The sequence below is a fragment of the Sapajus apella genome, unplaced genomic scaffold (assembly GCF_009761245.1).
Source record: "Sapajus apella isolate SASKATOON/1434 unplaced genomic scaffold, GSC_monkey_1.0 scaffold37, whole genome shotgun sequence".
Taxonomy (NCBI): domain Eukaryota; kingdom Metazoa; phylum Chordata; class Mammalia; order Primates; family Cebidae; genus Sapajus; species Sapajus apella.
In genome coordinates this window covers 22,181,295-22,198,020 of record NW_022436977.1, presented here as the reverse complement: position 1 = coordinate 22,198,020, position 16,726 = coordinate 22,181,295, and the positions used below count along the sequence as shown (strand labels likewise).

Sequence of the window (16,726 nt, the reverse complement as noted above, 5' to 3'; positions counted from 1 at the left end):
ACCTTTACCCCTTAGGAAAAAGCCATGCTTTTGCATGTACTTTCTCAGACTAGAGAATTTTTCTGACCAGTGGTTGTAACTATTTCCTAACTTTAGGCTATGAGACAGAAAATAGTTTGCCAACTCTTGTTGGACTTTGCAAATAGCTTGTGCTGCTTTATGGTATATTTTTTAGCTTTACCATTTAAGGGGCTTCCTGGGCTGTAGAGTGAGTTGGCAGAGGGTCAGAACTTGGACCGAAGTTGAGAACTGGTACAGACAAGGCGGGGATGGGATGAGAAGTGGAAAAGATAAGGCTGGGAAGACAGTGAGAACATTCTAATATGGACTTTCTTGTAGGGCAAGGCTCTGTCCCTTTTAATTCTCATCAAAATGGCTTTTTTCACCCTTTAGGAAGGGACAACAAAAATAGGAAGGATTGACTCAGAGCAGGAACAGGACATTGGTAAGTAACAGAGCATATGAGTCCAACATTTTAGGGCAAATATTTGTGCCTGAAAGGTTTCTTCAGAGGACTCTGATGATGCTCTGAGAAGAAGAGAATCATTTAAATTTTCAGGGACTGCTTGTCTTTCTGGGCTAGGTTTCAGGTCTGGGACTTGAAGGGGGAGACCCACACAGTGGGAGGATTTCAGGTCTGGGTGGTTTCAGGTCAGCCTTTCCTGTCTTGTTATGGTATGAGGTCTTCCAGATGTTGGATTCTGATCTCACAGAAATGGAGAGGGTGTTTCCCTGGATTGTCCCCCTACCCAACTGACCACCACCTCTTTTATAGTCCTTCAGGGTCAGTGGATTGAGAGAGACCACTGCACTATCACCAGTGCCTGTGGGGTAGTTGTTCTCCGGCCTGCCCGTGGGGCCCGCTGTACAGTCAATGGCCGGGAGGTCACTGCCTCCTGCCGTCTGACCCAAGGTAGGACCATCTACAACCCTGTTTATACCAAAAGGAGTGATGAACCAGCTCCAGTCTCATGGGCCCAGAGAACTCAGTGAAGCGGGCTCTAAAAATGGTTCACTCTGACTGGTTACGGTGGCTCACAACTGTAATCCCAGCACTTTGGGAGGCCGAGGCGGGTGGATCACCTGAGGTCAAGAGTACGAGACAAGCCTGACCAACATGGCGAAACCCCATCTCTACTAAAAATACAAAAATTAACAGTTGCAGTGAGCCGAGATCACACCATTGCACTCCAGCTTGGGTGAAAAGAGCAAAACTCTGTTTCAAAAAAAAAAAAAAAAAAAAAAAAAAAGGATCACCCAGCCTTTGCACCCTGAAGTCTGAAGATTTTCTATTCCCATAAGCAAGCCTTAATTCCGAAGTCTTGGAGTGAAAAATAAGTCTATGAAATTTTTACCTGTGTTCATTAGCTCTGTTTCCTTAGGAAACTTTCTGAGTCTAACTTACTTCATCTGTAAATTGGGGATAATAGTAGGATCATTGTGAGGATTGAGTGAACGTTATAGTTCTTAATAGTGTGCTTGTCACTCAGTAAACATTCATTATTACTATCATTACCACTACTATTATTTATGCAAATTCTGTCTGTCCTTTGAGACTGAACTTAGATTCCTCCTGTTCCATCAAGTGTTTCCTGACTACTCCACCTGGAACTCAACTTCCTTTCCCTTGGAGTACTAGAGTTCTTCCTGTCTAATTTATTAATTCAAGATGTGTGCTGTGAGATACAGAATTAATACATATCTTATCAACTCAGCAAAATTATCAGTTATTGAGGGCATGACTTTGTCTCACAGTACAGTTCCCTACACATAGTATATACTCCAAAATATGAGCTGTTGATTGAATTCTCATTTGTCCCTGTGCCGCAGGAGCCGTCATAACCCTGGGGAAGGCACAGAAGTTCCGATTCAACCACCCAGCAGAGGCCGCTGTCCTGCGGCAGCGAAGGCAGGTTAGCAGGGCTGTGTTTTCTGGGTTATTGCTAGCCTCCCTGTTTGTGATTTTTACAGGAAAAACAAAGGAGAGGGTGGGTGATGATAGCCTCACTGTGCTTTCTTCTTTGTTCAAGGTTGGAGAGGCTGCTGCTGGTGGTGGCTCCTTGGAATGGCTGGACTTGGATGGAGATCTCACTGCCTCCCGACTGGGTCTCTCTCCTTTGCTTTGGAAGGAAGAGTAAGAAATAGCTGATCATACTGATGTGGAGCCTATTGGGTTTGCTTCTTAATCCGCTACAGCGTGGATCGGAGTGGGGGTGGGGTGTGATTAATGTTGCAGCCAAGGTCTGAATGAACCCTTGTCTGAATCAACTTGGGCAAATCATTTGATGATGCTGAACTAGCTGCTAAGTTTATAGTTGGCAGGGAAGTGGTCTTGGCCCTCATTCATTTCCTCTTTGGTATTTCAACTTTTTTCATAATTGAAAGAAGTATATTATTTGATGTTCCTATGGCTGCTTTCCTCTCTCCCCAAAATTTAGCTGTGATGTGTTTGTGGATATCTTTGATAAGGATTCTGACCTTACCTCCCTATATATGCCTTTAAGTTCTGGCCTGCTTATGTGGGAGCTCATAGTATATGTCACATAGTGTATGTGAGCTCATAGCTTCCAGAACTTATGGCTTTTTTTTTTTTGGAGTTTTTAAAGATAGTGTGTGACTGAGAATCCTTTCTTTCTCATAACCGAGAAACCAGAATTCTGCATGAGGGGCAGGAACTATAGAAACAATATGAAAATATCTTTGGGTTTTACCCTCTGACACCCACTTTGCCTGCATTGTAACCATGAGATGTTAAGTCAGAGTTGGTTTTTCTTGAGATGGAGTCTCGCTCTGTCTCCTAGGCTGGAGTACAGTGGGGTGATCTCAGCTCACTGCAGCCTCTGCCTCCTGAGTTTAAGCGATTCTCCTGCCTCAGCCTCCTGAGTATCTGGGATTACAGGTGCCTGCCAGCATGCCCGGCTAATTTTTGTATTTTTAGTAGAGATGGGGTTTTATCATGTTGGTCAGGCTGGTCTCGAACTCCTGACCTCATGATCGGTCCGCCTCGGCCTCCCAAAATGCTGGGATTACAGGCTTGAGTCACCACGCCTGGACAAGTCAGAATTTTATGTGATTGATGGCAACTACTTTTCTACTTCATACTTCATCCGTTTCTGCATAAAACACCCTCCCCATATCTAGATGCCTTGCAGGTTTGGTACTGGGAGTCCTTCTATTCCTGTATGTCAAAGTGACCTCTGCCTTAGAGATTTCCTTTAGAAAACTTCAGCAGGGAAATTGGTGCCTGTGACATCACTGAGGCTTGAGCACAGGGTCTCAGTAGAGTTATGATGGTCCATGGTTTCTTCAGAAGGATCTACCTGTTCTTTCCTCAGGCCAGCAGCATTCGATGGCAGATGAAGATAGTTTTATGTCTGAGCTGGGCAGTGATGAGTGTTGGATATAGGAGCAAAAGTGCTCTGATTCAGGAAGCGTGAACAGCATACAAGTCCTCATAGGAGAGTTGCTCAGTGAAGGACGTTACAAAAGAAATTTAATGAAGGATGATCCTAGTGTTGAGTAACTGAGAGCTCTATGGGATGGAGAGTAAGGTAGAAGAGGTGACACAAGGTGGACTCAGGACTGAGGCTAGAGCTTTTGCTTTGTCAGAGCGATTTTACTTTTTTGTAGTGAAGTCATGAAAGTAGCTCCTGTTTTAGGTAAGGTTTGTTTGGGAAGACTCATTGAAGATCTGTTGTTCCGAGAGTTAAGAGATTTACAGAAAACAGCACTGTAACTTAAATAGGTGAGAATGGAGACGATGCATTGCAGCAGACAAAACTGGTTCACATCCTGGCTATATTACAGAAAAGCTATGTGACCTTAGGCAAGTCACTGAACCTCTGAGCCTATTTCCCTACCTCTAAAAAGACGATACTGTCATCTCTTTCCCAAGGATTCTTATGATAAACATCGAAAAAGCAAGTATATATGCACAGTGCTGACACATCCCACAACCCCTATTGCTGCCAGTAAGCCTGCCTCCCTTCCTCTTTCCTGTCCCCCTGTCTCAACCCAGCTGACCTATTCACCCCAGAGTATATCATGGTGTTGTGGTCTTCTCTTGCCTTTTAAAAGTGTTCTATAGCTCTCTAGCCCCACGGGCACCGACATGACCTTTCAGACATGCAATAATGTGTCCTTTCATTCACAGAAGAAGGAATTTCAGAATCAAGGCCTCTCCCACCCACTGCCTCCACTCTTGAGCACCAGCTGTAGGAGTCTGTAGGCTGGGCTGGTCCTGCCCAACTACCATAGCCAGCATCTGTGCCAATCCCTGGTGGAGGTGGTGTGGTGTGGTACTCAAGCCTGTGATTGGGCAAAGGGACCAGGGAGAGGAACCTGTATGAATAGAGAAAAATATAAATTGTCAGCTGGGATCCCAGTCTGGATTTGTAGTTGTGTGTCCATGAGAGTCTCTCCCTCTGCTCTTGGATGTGGTTGGCTCCAAAGCCTCCCTTTGTCCTAGGCTTCCTTTCCCTCATTTATCTCTGGAGCAGTGTTCTTGAGGAGCCTGCAAAGCTGGAGCTAGCTCTAGAGCCAGGGGAAATTGCCAGTCTGCCTTCCTTTTCTCCTTGCAGTAGTAATCTGGACCAGAGAGGAATTTGTCTTTGAATACCATTGCGGGTGTTCTTGGCATTTTCCCATTTGGAATTTTAGGGGGTTAACCTTAAGTGCCTAGAGCCTGGGAGACACTGTTGTTGCTGCCACTGCAGCCACTGCTGCTTTAGTAAGTAGACACTGCTGCAATTTGCTGCAGAAGCTGCCAGACCCTGAGACTGGGGGAGGGCTGTGAGAGAAGAATGGGGAGGTTGCAGTGGAGTCCTCACAAACAGGTGAGTAGGCAGCAGCTGGGGGATACTGGCGCTACCAGAGATGAAGGGCAGTCACTTGATAAAGACAGAGGTCCCTTGGCTGGCAGATAAATGATGACTTGCCTTTTGTAATCTACCTAGACTTGTAGCATAAGGTTGCTGTTTTCTTTTTTCACTGGCTTTCTGGTAACTTGACAAAATGTGCTTAGCAGAGGGTCTGTTCTGATTGTGTAGCCTCTTCAGTGAATGTGCTGCATCTATTGAGATCACAGCAGACATTCTCTCTTTGTAGGTCCTATTGCTATGCAGGAAACAGTATAATAGCTCCCACTTTCTTAGGTGAAGAGTAGAGAGTGCCCCTTCTAGGGAGAAGCAAATTATAAATCTGAAGGTTGAGGAGGAAGCCAGCCGAGGAAACTGAGTAATCTCAGGGAATTCAGATAAAGATCTTCTCTCAGCCTCTTGCATCTGGTGGTCTATGGATCTTAGCTGGGTTTGTCTAGGACCCTTTGATTGGCTCATGTTTGTAATTCAGCCATTTCTAGAGTCAGACAGAAATAGGAACAGTAATACAAGCATGATACATAGATGTATGTTTCCTGTTAACTGCTTTTTCTGTTTGGCATTAACAGGTTTTCTATTCCAGTTGCTATCCTGAGCCTCTGTGTAACAGAGTACTCTTCTTCTTTCAGTATGCTCCACTGTGTATATTTGGCGTTTTGCCTACAGTAATCAGTGCCAGTCTTCTCCTGAGTGCACCCCACTCAGGTGTCTGCATCTGTCCTACTCCTTGGACCAGTTGCAGGTTGAATGACCTGATAGCTTCCTTCTCTGGGAAGAGACTGTGGCTGTGTCATCTCCCACTTGCATTCGCCTGGGGTATTCTACCTATCCATCTTTCACTGTCCTCCAAAGGCTGTGTTACGAAATCTTAATTTTTTCCAAGGCAGGGGCGGCAAACTTTTTTTGTAAAAGGCCAGATAGTATTTTAGGCTTTGTGGGCCATATGGTCTGTGCTGCAACTACTCAGTTTTTCCTGGGTGGTACAAAATCAGTCCTAGAGAGTACATAAATAAATGGATGTGGTTGCATTCTAATAAAACTTTATTAATAAAAACAGGCAGCAGACCAAATTTGGACTCAGGCTTTCATTTGTGGACCTCTTCCGTGATACCCATGTGATTTCATTTTGCTCTACAAAGTGGTAGATCTCTTAAAAAGAGTGGTTCCCTTACAGCATACTGGTCATACTGCCTAAGACATGGTTCCACCATCAAACCAATAAGCCAGCTTCTCCCTGCTTCGAAGTCATGACATCCTGGGTTGTAGGGAAGGCTGGATAAAGCAGGCTTGATTCTGACCTTTTTTAGCCTCTGGCAGAATCTGACTTTTCCCAGCTAGTCCCATCCTGTGCCCATCCTAGACTGCCAATACAGTTGGCTCCTTTAAAAACCTGAAAGACAGGGATGAAGATACCCTGCAGAAAAAAGCATTTGAGGTCTTTACATAACCACAAGGAAAGGTCAGCAAGTAGGTAGAAGCTGTCAGTTTTCAGAGTAAGCTTCTGAGTCATCTGTGGTTGTATAGGAACTTGGTTCCAGAGGCATGACTAAAATCTAGAATTTTTTAGGCCAGGCACGGTGGTTCATGCCTGTAGTCCTAGGACTTTGGGAGGCTGAGGTGGGCAGATTACTTGAGGTCAGGAGTTTGAGATCAGCCTGACCAACAGGGTGAAACCCCATCTCTACTAAAAATACAAGAATTAGCCAGGACTGGTGGCACACGTCTGCAATCCCAGCTACTTGGGAGGCTGAGGCAGGAGAATTGCTTGAACCTGGGAGGCAAAGGTTGCAGTGAGCCAAGATCATGCCACTGCACTCCAGCCTGAGTGATAGAGTGAGACCCAGACTCAAAAAAAAAAATTAATCTAGAATTTTTTGTAAGCTGTTTATTATGGAAAATTTCAAATACAACACAAATTATCAGTTCATAGCTAATCTTAGTTCATTTATATCCCTCATTTCCTCTCATTGGATCTAGACAAATTAGTGACATATTTCACCAATAAATGCTCATTGTATATCTCTGAAAGGTGTGGTAGAGTCTAAAACTCTTGAATCCTATTCCAGGGCTCATTCACTGAAAACATCTCTCAAGGGGAGACCAGCTCTCTTTTGGGTCACACACACAGGTGTGGTTTGTGTATAAATTACCAGCTGCCTTTTGCTACCAGATCGTAGAGGACTTCTGTTTCAGGGAATGGAGATGCTGAATATATAGGAGAGAGTTTTATGCCCACAGTGTTTCTGGAGCTTTTGCTTTACTATTTCCAACATATTTTTACCAGACACCTTTTTATTCTTTTTTAAAGGACAAAACTTCTGAGTTTAGCTAAAATGTTTCTGTGTCTTCTTAAAAAGAACAACTTTCCTGGTGATTTTCCTTAACTAAAATGAATGTGTGTTTCTGCTAAAGGCACAACTCTAAGAATATGCCAGTTTAATGACCATTCTCCTCTCCTGCACTGTGACATCATGAGCTGCCTGTGACACCATTCCTATTTGTCCAAGGTTGCTAGAAATCCAAAGTCCTCTTTACCCTGTTGAATTCAGGGGCTTTCTTGGAAGGCCTTACACTGCCATCAGTTTGTCCTGAGCTTGGTTTGCATTTCCCCTTGGGTAACCTCCGCTGCTTCTGTGACAGGAGAGTACTTGAACAGTGTGACGAGGACCATCAGCCACCAAGGGATGGAGAGACATCCCGCAGTGCTCAAATTCAGCAGCAGCAGAGCTATGTGGAAGACTTGAGGCAACAAATCCTAGCAGAAGAGATTAAAGCTGAGAGGGAACTGGAACTTGACCAAGCTTGCATTAGCCAGCAGATTAAAGAAAGTAGGTGTCCACCACTTAAGGTGTCTGCCTCACCTCCTTATTCTTTCATTTTCATGCTTCCTTATCCTTCTGTATTCTCTCTTTTGTTTTCTTTGTGATATGACGGAATCTTTGGTATTAGGTGTTCTCTTTTCTTTTAGACACCAGAGGCTCTTATAAGAAAAGGGCTGGAAGCAAGAATTAGGCAGCTAATTTCCTTATTGTCCTCAGAATTATGGGCCTTCTACTTAACACTCCTCATTTGCTCATGTGTCCATACCCTACTGCCTGCCCTAGCATGTGCCCACTGTTGTGCTGAGGCCTGAGGGTCTTCATTCTTTTACCTTGTGATAAGGGGGTCCTGTAGCTCTGCAGCCCTCATCCTGCCATATCACCTTGGCCAGCTCTTTCACTCCACACAGGTCCAGCCATGGCTGGAGGTGTCTGAGTCCAGGGAGCCACAAGCAGGGAGGGAGATGCTCAACTTCTCTCTGGATGTTTTTGGTTCCCAGACCAGCAGTGTCTGCTCAGAGAAGAGACCTGGCTGGCCAGCTTGCAGCAGCAGCAGCAAGAAGACCATGTAGCAGAGAAAGAACTTGAGGGATCTGTGGCGCTTGACGCTTGGCTTCAGACAGATCATGAGATTCAGCCATCCCCATTTGTCCAAAGTCAGAAAAGGGTGGTGCAACTGCAGCTCCTGCGGAGACACACTCTTCGGGCAGCAGAGCAGAATGTCCGGCGAAAAAAGGTCTCATTCCAGCTAGAGAGAATCATCAAAAAGCAGAGGCTGCTGGAGGCCCAGAAGAGACTGGAGCAGCTCACGACATTGTGCTGGCTCCAGGATGACAGCACCCAGGACTATGATGCCATAGTCCCAGAGCCTCGATGTAGAAGCAGATCGTCAAGTTGCAGTTCTTTGAGCCCCGAAAGGCTCTGCAGCAAGCACGTGCCCCAGCTACAGAGGTACAGCCAGTAGTTGTCACCTGGAAGCACTTGTTTAAAGTTTACAGCCTTGTTGTCTAGGTAGTGTTCTGTTCTTCCCAGTGCCTCATTTCCTCAGTCTGTGAAATGGAAGGATGTGTATAGTCCTGTCTTCCTCATGACTTTTTCTCCCTTCTGGCCACTCTTCTTTCTGTATACATAGTTTTAGATTGAGGCCTTTCCCATCTTCCTTACCTCCGGAGTATCAATTCTTGCTTCTTTGGTAACATCTTAGGAGTAAGGTTCTCAGCCTCATTTTTCATCTGTTCCTTAGACCTGGACTATCCACATACATTTCCTTGTATGTCCCACCTAAATCTTGTCATGCCTCTAACCAGACCTTTTGACTCCCACACCACCTCCCTCTGTCTCCCTCCCCGACCCACCTGGCACATCAAATGAGCTTTCTGATCCCACCTCCCACTTGGTGAGTAAGCTGTATTTTGACTCCCAGGTTCAAGTTGAGATCTTCCTTGTTTCTTTTCTCCATTACTCCATATATCAAGGCAGGGCTGTATTATCTCCCAGACTCTTTGGAGCAAGGGTTTATATATCTTATACTTCTTTAAATCCTCAGGACCTAGCACAGGTTCTTGTCCATAGGAGGTTCACAATTAATGTCTCTTGGTGTTACGTTTGCTCACCTCTCTGGTCTTCAAAGTACCAGGTGGGCTTTTAAAAATATCTTATTATGAAAAAAATTAAACATATGCCAAGTTGGAAGAGCAGCATATGTATCACTGATACTATTCAGCAGTTATTAAGCTTTACACACTTGCCTACATTCCCATTTTCTGAATTATTTTAAGGCAACTTCTAGACACCATGTCATTTTAGTTCTACATTTCTAAGTATACACTTCTAAAAAAATGGACTTTTCTTGTAACCACAATGTTGTTATGACAGCTGCCAAAATTAAGATTAATTATTTGCTGTATTCTAAAACCTAGGTCGTATTCAAATTTCTCTGCTTGCCTAAAACTATTTACAGTTGGTTTTTCTTTATTCTCTAACATGGTTCAGCATTGAAACAGTTCGTTTTTCAAATCAAGATCCAAGTAGAATTTATATACTGCATGTATTTGTTGTTTTTTACGTTTCTTTTAATCATTCTTTTTGTTTGATTTTTAATCATTATTTTTATTTCTTTATATTATTGATAATTACAGTTCTGTAGACTGTATATCACTTTATAGATGTATCTTTTGGTTCTGCATAATACCATTTAAATTGTTTCTCTATTCCTCATATTGCCTGTTAATAGGAAGTTTTCCCTAAAAGTGTGATTAGCTTCAGTTCAGTTTTTTAATAAGATGAAGAAATTGAGGAACAGAGTGGGCCTGGAGCCTCTTGGAGAGCTAGTCCACAGTTTCCTTTTATACCTAGAGAGCTTTTCTCTGGCTCTGAAGTCTGTAGGAGACAGTGACGTTGGCCTGGTCTTTAACCTCCTTCTGTCCACAGGAAGTAGTACCTCTTACGTCTTCTGAGACAACTTTCCTTGCCTTCACAGCATTTTCCTGAGTTGGGATCCCTCCACCACGTTACCACCTATGCCTGACCCTACTCACCAAACATCAGAGAAAACATCATCAGAAGAGCATTTGCCGCAGGCTGCTTCCTACCCTCCAAGGGCAGGGCATCTCCACAAGAACGGCCTGCATTCCTTAGGCCATGGGCAGCACTACACAGCTAGAGCAGCCAAGGCCAGGAAGGGAGCCTCAGCTCCAGACACTTGCCTCACCATAAGTTCCAAGTCTCTTGGCATCCAGGAAATGCGGAGAGTGGGTAAGCAGCCCTGTCAGATGATGAGCCAGGGCTTAGTATCTCTGAGGCAATCAGCTAACGAGCTAAAGCCAAGGGACGAACCAAAGATTCTCACCTCTACCACCCAGACCAGAAGGGCAAAGGGACTAGCAGACCCTAGACACACACAAGCTGGGTGGCAAAAAGAAGGGAATCTTGGGACCCACAAGTCTGCTATGGGAGCCAGTTGCAGTTCCCCGTATCCTCATGGACCCAAGACAACTGCTGGCTGTGGAAAGGCAGTCAAGACTTTTTGGATGGAATACAAACCACCTTCTCCTAGCAGGGCATTAAAAAGGCATCAGAGGGTTCTGGCAGCTAGGGTCAGAGATATTACCAAAAAGTCCTCTCACTTACCTCTTGGCAGTCCTTTGAAGATACAACAAAATGCAAGGGACCCAGACACCATGGCCCCACTCACAGATTTCAGCCCAGTAGAGGATCATTCAAGGGAAAAAGACAGTGATTTATCTGACACAGATAGCAGCTACTCAGTAGATTCTCTCTCGTGTGTCTTCGCCAAAGCCCTGATAGAGCCACTAAAGCCAGAGGACCCTCAGGGGAGGAAGTGGGATTTCCCAGAGCCAGAGAACTCTGAAAGTGACAACAGCCAAATATCTGAGGACTCATTGGCTGAGAAGAGTACCAAAAGCTTGAAAGACAGGCTATGGGGCAATCATCCCACTAATAGCCATGGCCACCCTAGGATCAGAACCAGAGCTTTTGTGAGGGACTTCACTGCCCCATCAGAAAGTGACCTACTTGCTCAAACTCACAAGAGCTTTTCCTTGGATAGCCTGATTGATGCTGAAGAAGAACTGGGGGAAGATCATCAAGAAGAAGTTTTCCCTGGTTCAGCTGATGAGATACCCACAGAGACTTTTTGGCACCTGGAGAACTCCAATCTGCCTCTGATGGACCAAGAGGCAATATGCAGGTGTGGTCCCATCAACTACAGAACAGGAGCCAGGCTGGATGCTGTCCTGCCAATGAGCAGTTCATTTTACCTTGATCCCCAGTTCCAACCCCATCATGAGCAGGCTGAGTCACAGGTAGAGCCAAGCTACCCTGAACAAGCCGACTATCTCCAAGGCATACATCTTTCAAGAGAGAGCCCACTGATGTCCATGGATTCCTGGTTTTCCTGTGACTCTAAGATCAACCCCAGCAGCCCCCCAGGAATAGTGGGTTCTTTATGTCCAAGTCCCGATGTGCAGGAATTTCAGCCCTGTGACGGAGAGAGGCCTGGATACTGGCTAAATACTGAGGAACTAAAGCTATCAGGTGCAGAAACAGTTCCACCAGATAGCTCCAAACTGGACCAAGGCAGTACTGAGCTGCTTTGCAGTGCAAGAGATGAGCATAGAACCTCTGCTTCTGACAAATCCAGGCTATCTCTCTGGGGAGTTCAAAGGCTTGTTCAACCAGGAGCTGATGGCACCTTTCAGGGCAGAGGTATCCCTGACATGACCCAGCAGGGCAGCTCTGAAGCATCCCACAGTTCTAGTGTATCAAATGTGCTGGCTGCCTCTGCCACCACATTGACTCATGTAGGCAGCACCCATGAAAGGGATTGGTCTGCCCTTCAGCAAAAGTACCTCCTTGAACCCTCTCATCCTGTTTTGGAGGCCGTAGGAGAACCCAGGCCAGCTTTCCCCTACCTTGAAGAAGACTCCGGTTCCCTGGCCCAAGCTCCTATCAAAGGAGGAGATATTCTATTTTCAGTTGGCCCTAGGGTATCTAGCAATCTGGATCTCAACAACTTTCCACTCCATCTGTCCAGAATCAGGCATTTGAGAGCAGAGAAAGAACAGGACACTTTAAACGCCAAATTAGAAGGTGTTTCAGATTTCTTTAACACTGGTGAGAAAGTGGTGAGTTATGATGAAACTTATTCGGCAGACTTGGAATCATTGACTGCTTGTGGATCTACAGATGCACAAGTCTTTGCAGCAGAGAACATGATACCAAATTCCATGGCAGAAGCATGTGAAGTCAAGCAGAACAACTTGGAAGAATGCCTTCAGAATTACAGGAAACCTGGACTGACAACTTCCTCTGATGAGTATTTTTTCCAGAAGAATGCTTGTCACAGTAATGTCACTACAGCCACCAAAGCAGACCATTGGCCTCAAGGCTGGGCTCCTCTCAGGAAAAATAGTGCAGTCCAGCCAAGGCAGTTAAGTTCCAACAGCCACTACCCACTAGAGGAAGAGAAGATAGATTGCCAGGAGAGCTCTAAGGAAGTAGTTAGAAGACACGTCTTTGCCTTTCCTTCAGGTCCAGAGCTATACCTTCACTCTGCTCCCTGGAATCCATTCTCACCTTCCCTGCAGGCCCCTCCCTTGGAAACGTTCTATGTGACCAAAAGCAGGGATGCCCTGACAGAAACTGCCTTAGAGATTCCAACTTGCAGAGAAGTAAGGATACCTTCCCCACCTCCCAGGGAAGCCTGGGGCTTTGGTCACAACCACCAAGTTCTCCAAAATGCTTATTTGAAGGATAATTTGCCAGTGCTGTTACAAAACCAGAATTCTAAGATTGCCTCATCTCAGCAGGTCACAGCTGAGATACCAGTTGATCTGAATACCAGGGAAGTCATCAGAGAATCAGGTAAATGCCCTGGAAATATTATAGAAGAAAGCTGTAATTCAGTTTATTCTTCTGTTACCCAGAACAGACATTTTTTCCCTTCTACCAGCACAAAAGTATGTGAATTTGAAAATCAAGTTGGAATTTTAAGTAAAAAACACAGTTTTCCATCACTTGAGGGAGAAGAGGCCACTGCTCAGTCCTGTTGCAGTGCTTCCTCAGACAGCACTGTGTCTGGGAAGCCTCTCGCCCTCTTTTGTGAATCTGAGGCAGGCAACGAAGAAGAGCTGGATCCAAATACAGTTCTGAGGCAGACCATCAGTGTAGGCCTTGAGAAAGACATGCCAGGGGAAAGTGCTGTTTCTTTGAAGTCCAGATCAGTATATCATAGAGTAAGCAGCCCAGTGATGGTGGCCCAGGATGAGAGTCCAACCCCTAAGTGGAAAGGGAAAAATGAAACTAGGCTTTTTGGAAAAGCTCTTCATCCCAAAGATAGCTCAGAAGAGGTTAAACTTCCAGGTACAAAGCTTGCATATGAAAGGTTCCGGTTAGTTACACGCCTTCAGGAAAGAAACCCCAGTGAATGCAAGGGCCCTGGAAAGTCACAAGAAATGTTAAATCCCAAAGGAGAACCTTCTGGAAAGAAACAGAATAAAAGAGTTAATAATACTGATGAAATGGCTAGGCTAATTAGGAGTGTAATGCAGTTGGAAAATGGCATCTTAGAAATTGAATCCAAGCAGAGTAAGCAGGTTCATGCTTCCCATGCACCAGGTGTCAATAAGGAGTTTGTGTTCCAGGACCAGAAGGAGCAGGAGAAGACTGACCATGCCCTTAGGCCAGACAGCTCTGGAAATGCTTTGCCCTCTAAGGATCAGCTTTTTTCTCCAAGACAGACAGATGATACTGTCATTAGGGATAGTGAAGCTGGAGAGATGGAGATTAACAACGCTGGGAACCATCCCCTGGTCCAGAAAACCACTGTAAACCCCCTCAGGTCAAGGAAAGGTGTACAAAAGAATGAATCTGTGAGAGAGCACACCTACCCAGCTGGATCAGACAGATCCTCCAGGGACATTTGTGCTTCTTTAGGGACACACACAACTTTCAGAGAGTTCACCAACACTTTTCTTCACCCGCAGAGAATGAAAGCATTGGCTAGAGCTCTGCCATTGCAGCCCAGGCTGGGAAGGTCCTCTGAGAATGATGGGCAATTGGTAAAAGCATCAGCAAGCCTCAGAGGGCAGCCTTGGGGCTTAGGAAGTCTTGAGGAATTGGAGACTGTGAAAGGTTTTCAGGAAAGCCAAACTGCTGAGCATATAAGTAGTTTCAATCAAGATTGGGCCCCAAGAGACCCTGGAAACTGCTTTGTAGTCAGTGGACATGCTCAATCAGAGTGGGTACTTAGCAGCGCCTTGCTGGAGGAGGCCGGTCCCCAGGTGCTTGGGTGCCAACCCGTAGGCAACCAAGAGGAACCAAAAGCTCAAAGAAAAGTTGAAGAAATGCCTATGCAAAAGGGAGGCAGCCTACAGGAAGAAAATAAAGTGACTCAGAAACTTCCTACTCTCAGCCAGCTTTGTAGGGATACATTTTTCAGCCACGAAACTGTCAGCCCATTACCAAGCCAGACAGAATGCTCTACAGCTCCTTCTCACCAAGACCTGAGTAATACCTTGCCCTTGAATTCTCCAAGGCTGCCAAGAAGCTGTCTTCATGCATCTGATGCTCTAGGCATCTCTTCACTTGACTGTGTGCTGGATCTCACAATGTCGAAAACTCACAATAGTCCCTTGGTAACTGGAGTAGAGCATCAAGACCAGAGTGCAGAGACCAAAAGCCACAGCCCTGAGGGAATTGTTAGAGGGGGTTCCTCTGAGGCAAGCACTGCCTGGTGTGGGTCTGTGAGATCCATGGCTGTGGTTTCTCATAGTCAATCTGGTATACCAGAGAGCATTCCTCTGGGGACAGAGGACAGGATCTCAGCAAGCAGCAGCCCCCAAGACCAAGGAAGGGACCTCAGAATCACCTTGATAGGTTTCAGTACCAGTGAAGATTTTGCTTCTGAAGCCAAGGTGGCTGTACAAAAAGAAATAGGAGTCAGTTCACTGAACAAGGTCTCTAGACAGCCTGAAAAGAGGGTCAACTTCTCTTTGGAAGCGGATAATGACCAAGGCAGCGAGACAAGGCAGGAGGAAGAGAAGGAGACTGAAGACCTCAGACTAACCAGCAGTGTTTTCTTAGCATCTGTTTCCCTGCCGAGGATGCCCAATCCAGAGCCTAGGCTGTTGGAGCCCTTTGATCATGCATCCATGTGCCTGGCCATCTTGGAGGAGATCAGACAGGCAAAGGCCCAGAGAAAGCAGCTTGATGACTCTGTAGCCAGGGGCACAGTCCTTTCTTACTGTGAAACTTTACTAGAACCTGAATGTTCTTCAAGCATTGCTGGCAGGCCTCAGTGTAAACAAATAGACCAGTCATCATCAGACTGGACCAGGAATGAAGGTGAAGCACTGGGATTTCATGTGGCACCTCTGTCTGCTGAACAAGGACATCTGTCAACTGATGAGAGGAGAGACCAGGGCACATCTCTGTTTGCAGACAGCTTTCAACCTCTGCCCGATACTGGAACTGACAGAGAGCCATGGCATCCTGTGCAGGCTTTCTCCCATGCTGCCTCTGCTCTAGACAAAAAACATTGTACCGGAGAACTGAGGCAGTTCGCGGGAGCTGGTGAACAGTTTTTACGTCACTCTAGTTCTGAAATCATAGAGAAAAAGAAAGATGCAACCAGAACACTTCCCTCTGCTGATCCTTTGGCCCCAGACAGTCTTTATTTAGCACCTGTGGAGGGAGTCAGGAGGGTAGTGTCAAAAATGGTAGTGGCTGCCTTATCTTCTCAGGCCCCTTGTGATGATCCTAGAGTAACTCTGCATGAGCTAAGTCAGTCAGTTCCACAGGAGACTGCAGAGGGCACTGGCAGTCAGGACAGCAGCCCAGAGCATCAGGAACCGAGAACTCTATACACCACATATGGAGAAGTTTCAAATAATTTGTTAATGACTACACAGGGAGAAAAAACAGCCCATTTTGAAAGTCAGTCTGTGATCTGTGATGCTCAGAAGTCTACAAGTCCCTCAGGGCCTAAGCAAGACCATCTCCAATGCCCTGAGGCTTCCACTGGCTTTGAAGAAGGGAGGGCAAGTCCCAAACAAGATACTCTTCTGCCTGGAGCTCTGGCAAGGCTTGAACTGGAAGCTCCCATACAGCAGTGTGTGAAGTGGAAGGAGAGTGTTGGGTCTGGGTTGACAGAAGTCTGCAGGACTGGCAGCAAACATTCCAGGCTGACTCCACTGCCAGATCAAAGATCTAGCCCAAGTCCTGAGGGAATTGGGGAGGGAGTCCCATGCAGATACCCAAGAGAAGCTTTAGATTGCCCAGTCTTCTCAAGGAACACCGCAGGCAGCAGGACTCTCAGCCCATCTAGAGGAGAAGAGAGCAGAACTCTTCCTTGCCAACAGCCATCCAGTTCTCAACCAGTTACTACTCATGCTGATTCCTCCCATTTTTCTACTTTACTGTGTTATAGAGGTGGGGACCTGGGGAAGGAGCTTTTCAAGGTTGCTCCACATTCTATCCACCCACCCTGTGTAGCACCTTCCAGGGCCT

The 16,726-nt window shown here is 45.8% G+C and overlaps 1 protein-coding gene across 4 annotated transcripts in view; it reads left to right on the top strand.

The window, feature by feature from the left end:
• The window catches only part of STARD9 (StAR related lipid transfer domain containing 9), a 151,991-nt gene that overhangs the window by 98,921 nt on the left and 36,344 nt on the right, over positions 1-16,726 (top strand). For 3 of the 4 annotated variants that reach the window (XR_004274972.1, XM_032297826.1, XM_032297827.1), the window contains 7 exons: positions 394-445; positions 776-913; positions 1,831-1,913; positions 2,031-2,132; positions 7,516-7,705; positions 8,197-8,647; positions 10,176-16,726. The exon at positions 10,176-16,726 is cut by the window's right edge and continues 3,604 nt beyond it. Coding sequence is in view for 3 of the 4 variants with exons in the window: in XM_032297826.1 (XP_032153717.1) it covers positions 394-445; positions 776-913; positions 1,831-1,913; positions 2,031-2,132; positions 7,516-7,705; positions 8,197-8,647; positions 10,176-16,726 (7,567 nt within the window). In the remaining variant the exon portion in view is untranslated. Of the gene's footprint in view, positions 1-393; positions 446-775; positions 914-1,830; positions 1,914-2,030; positions 2,135-7,515; positions 7,706-8,196; positions 8,648-10,175 lie in introns of all 4 variants that reach the window. The other variant, XM_032297823.1, reaches the window with a different exon arrangement.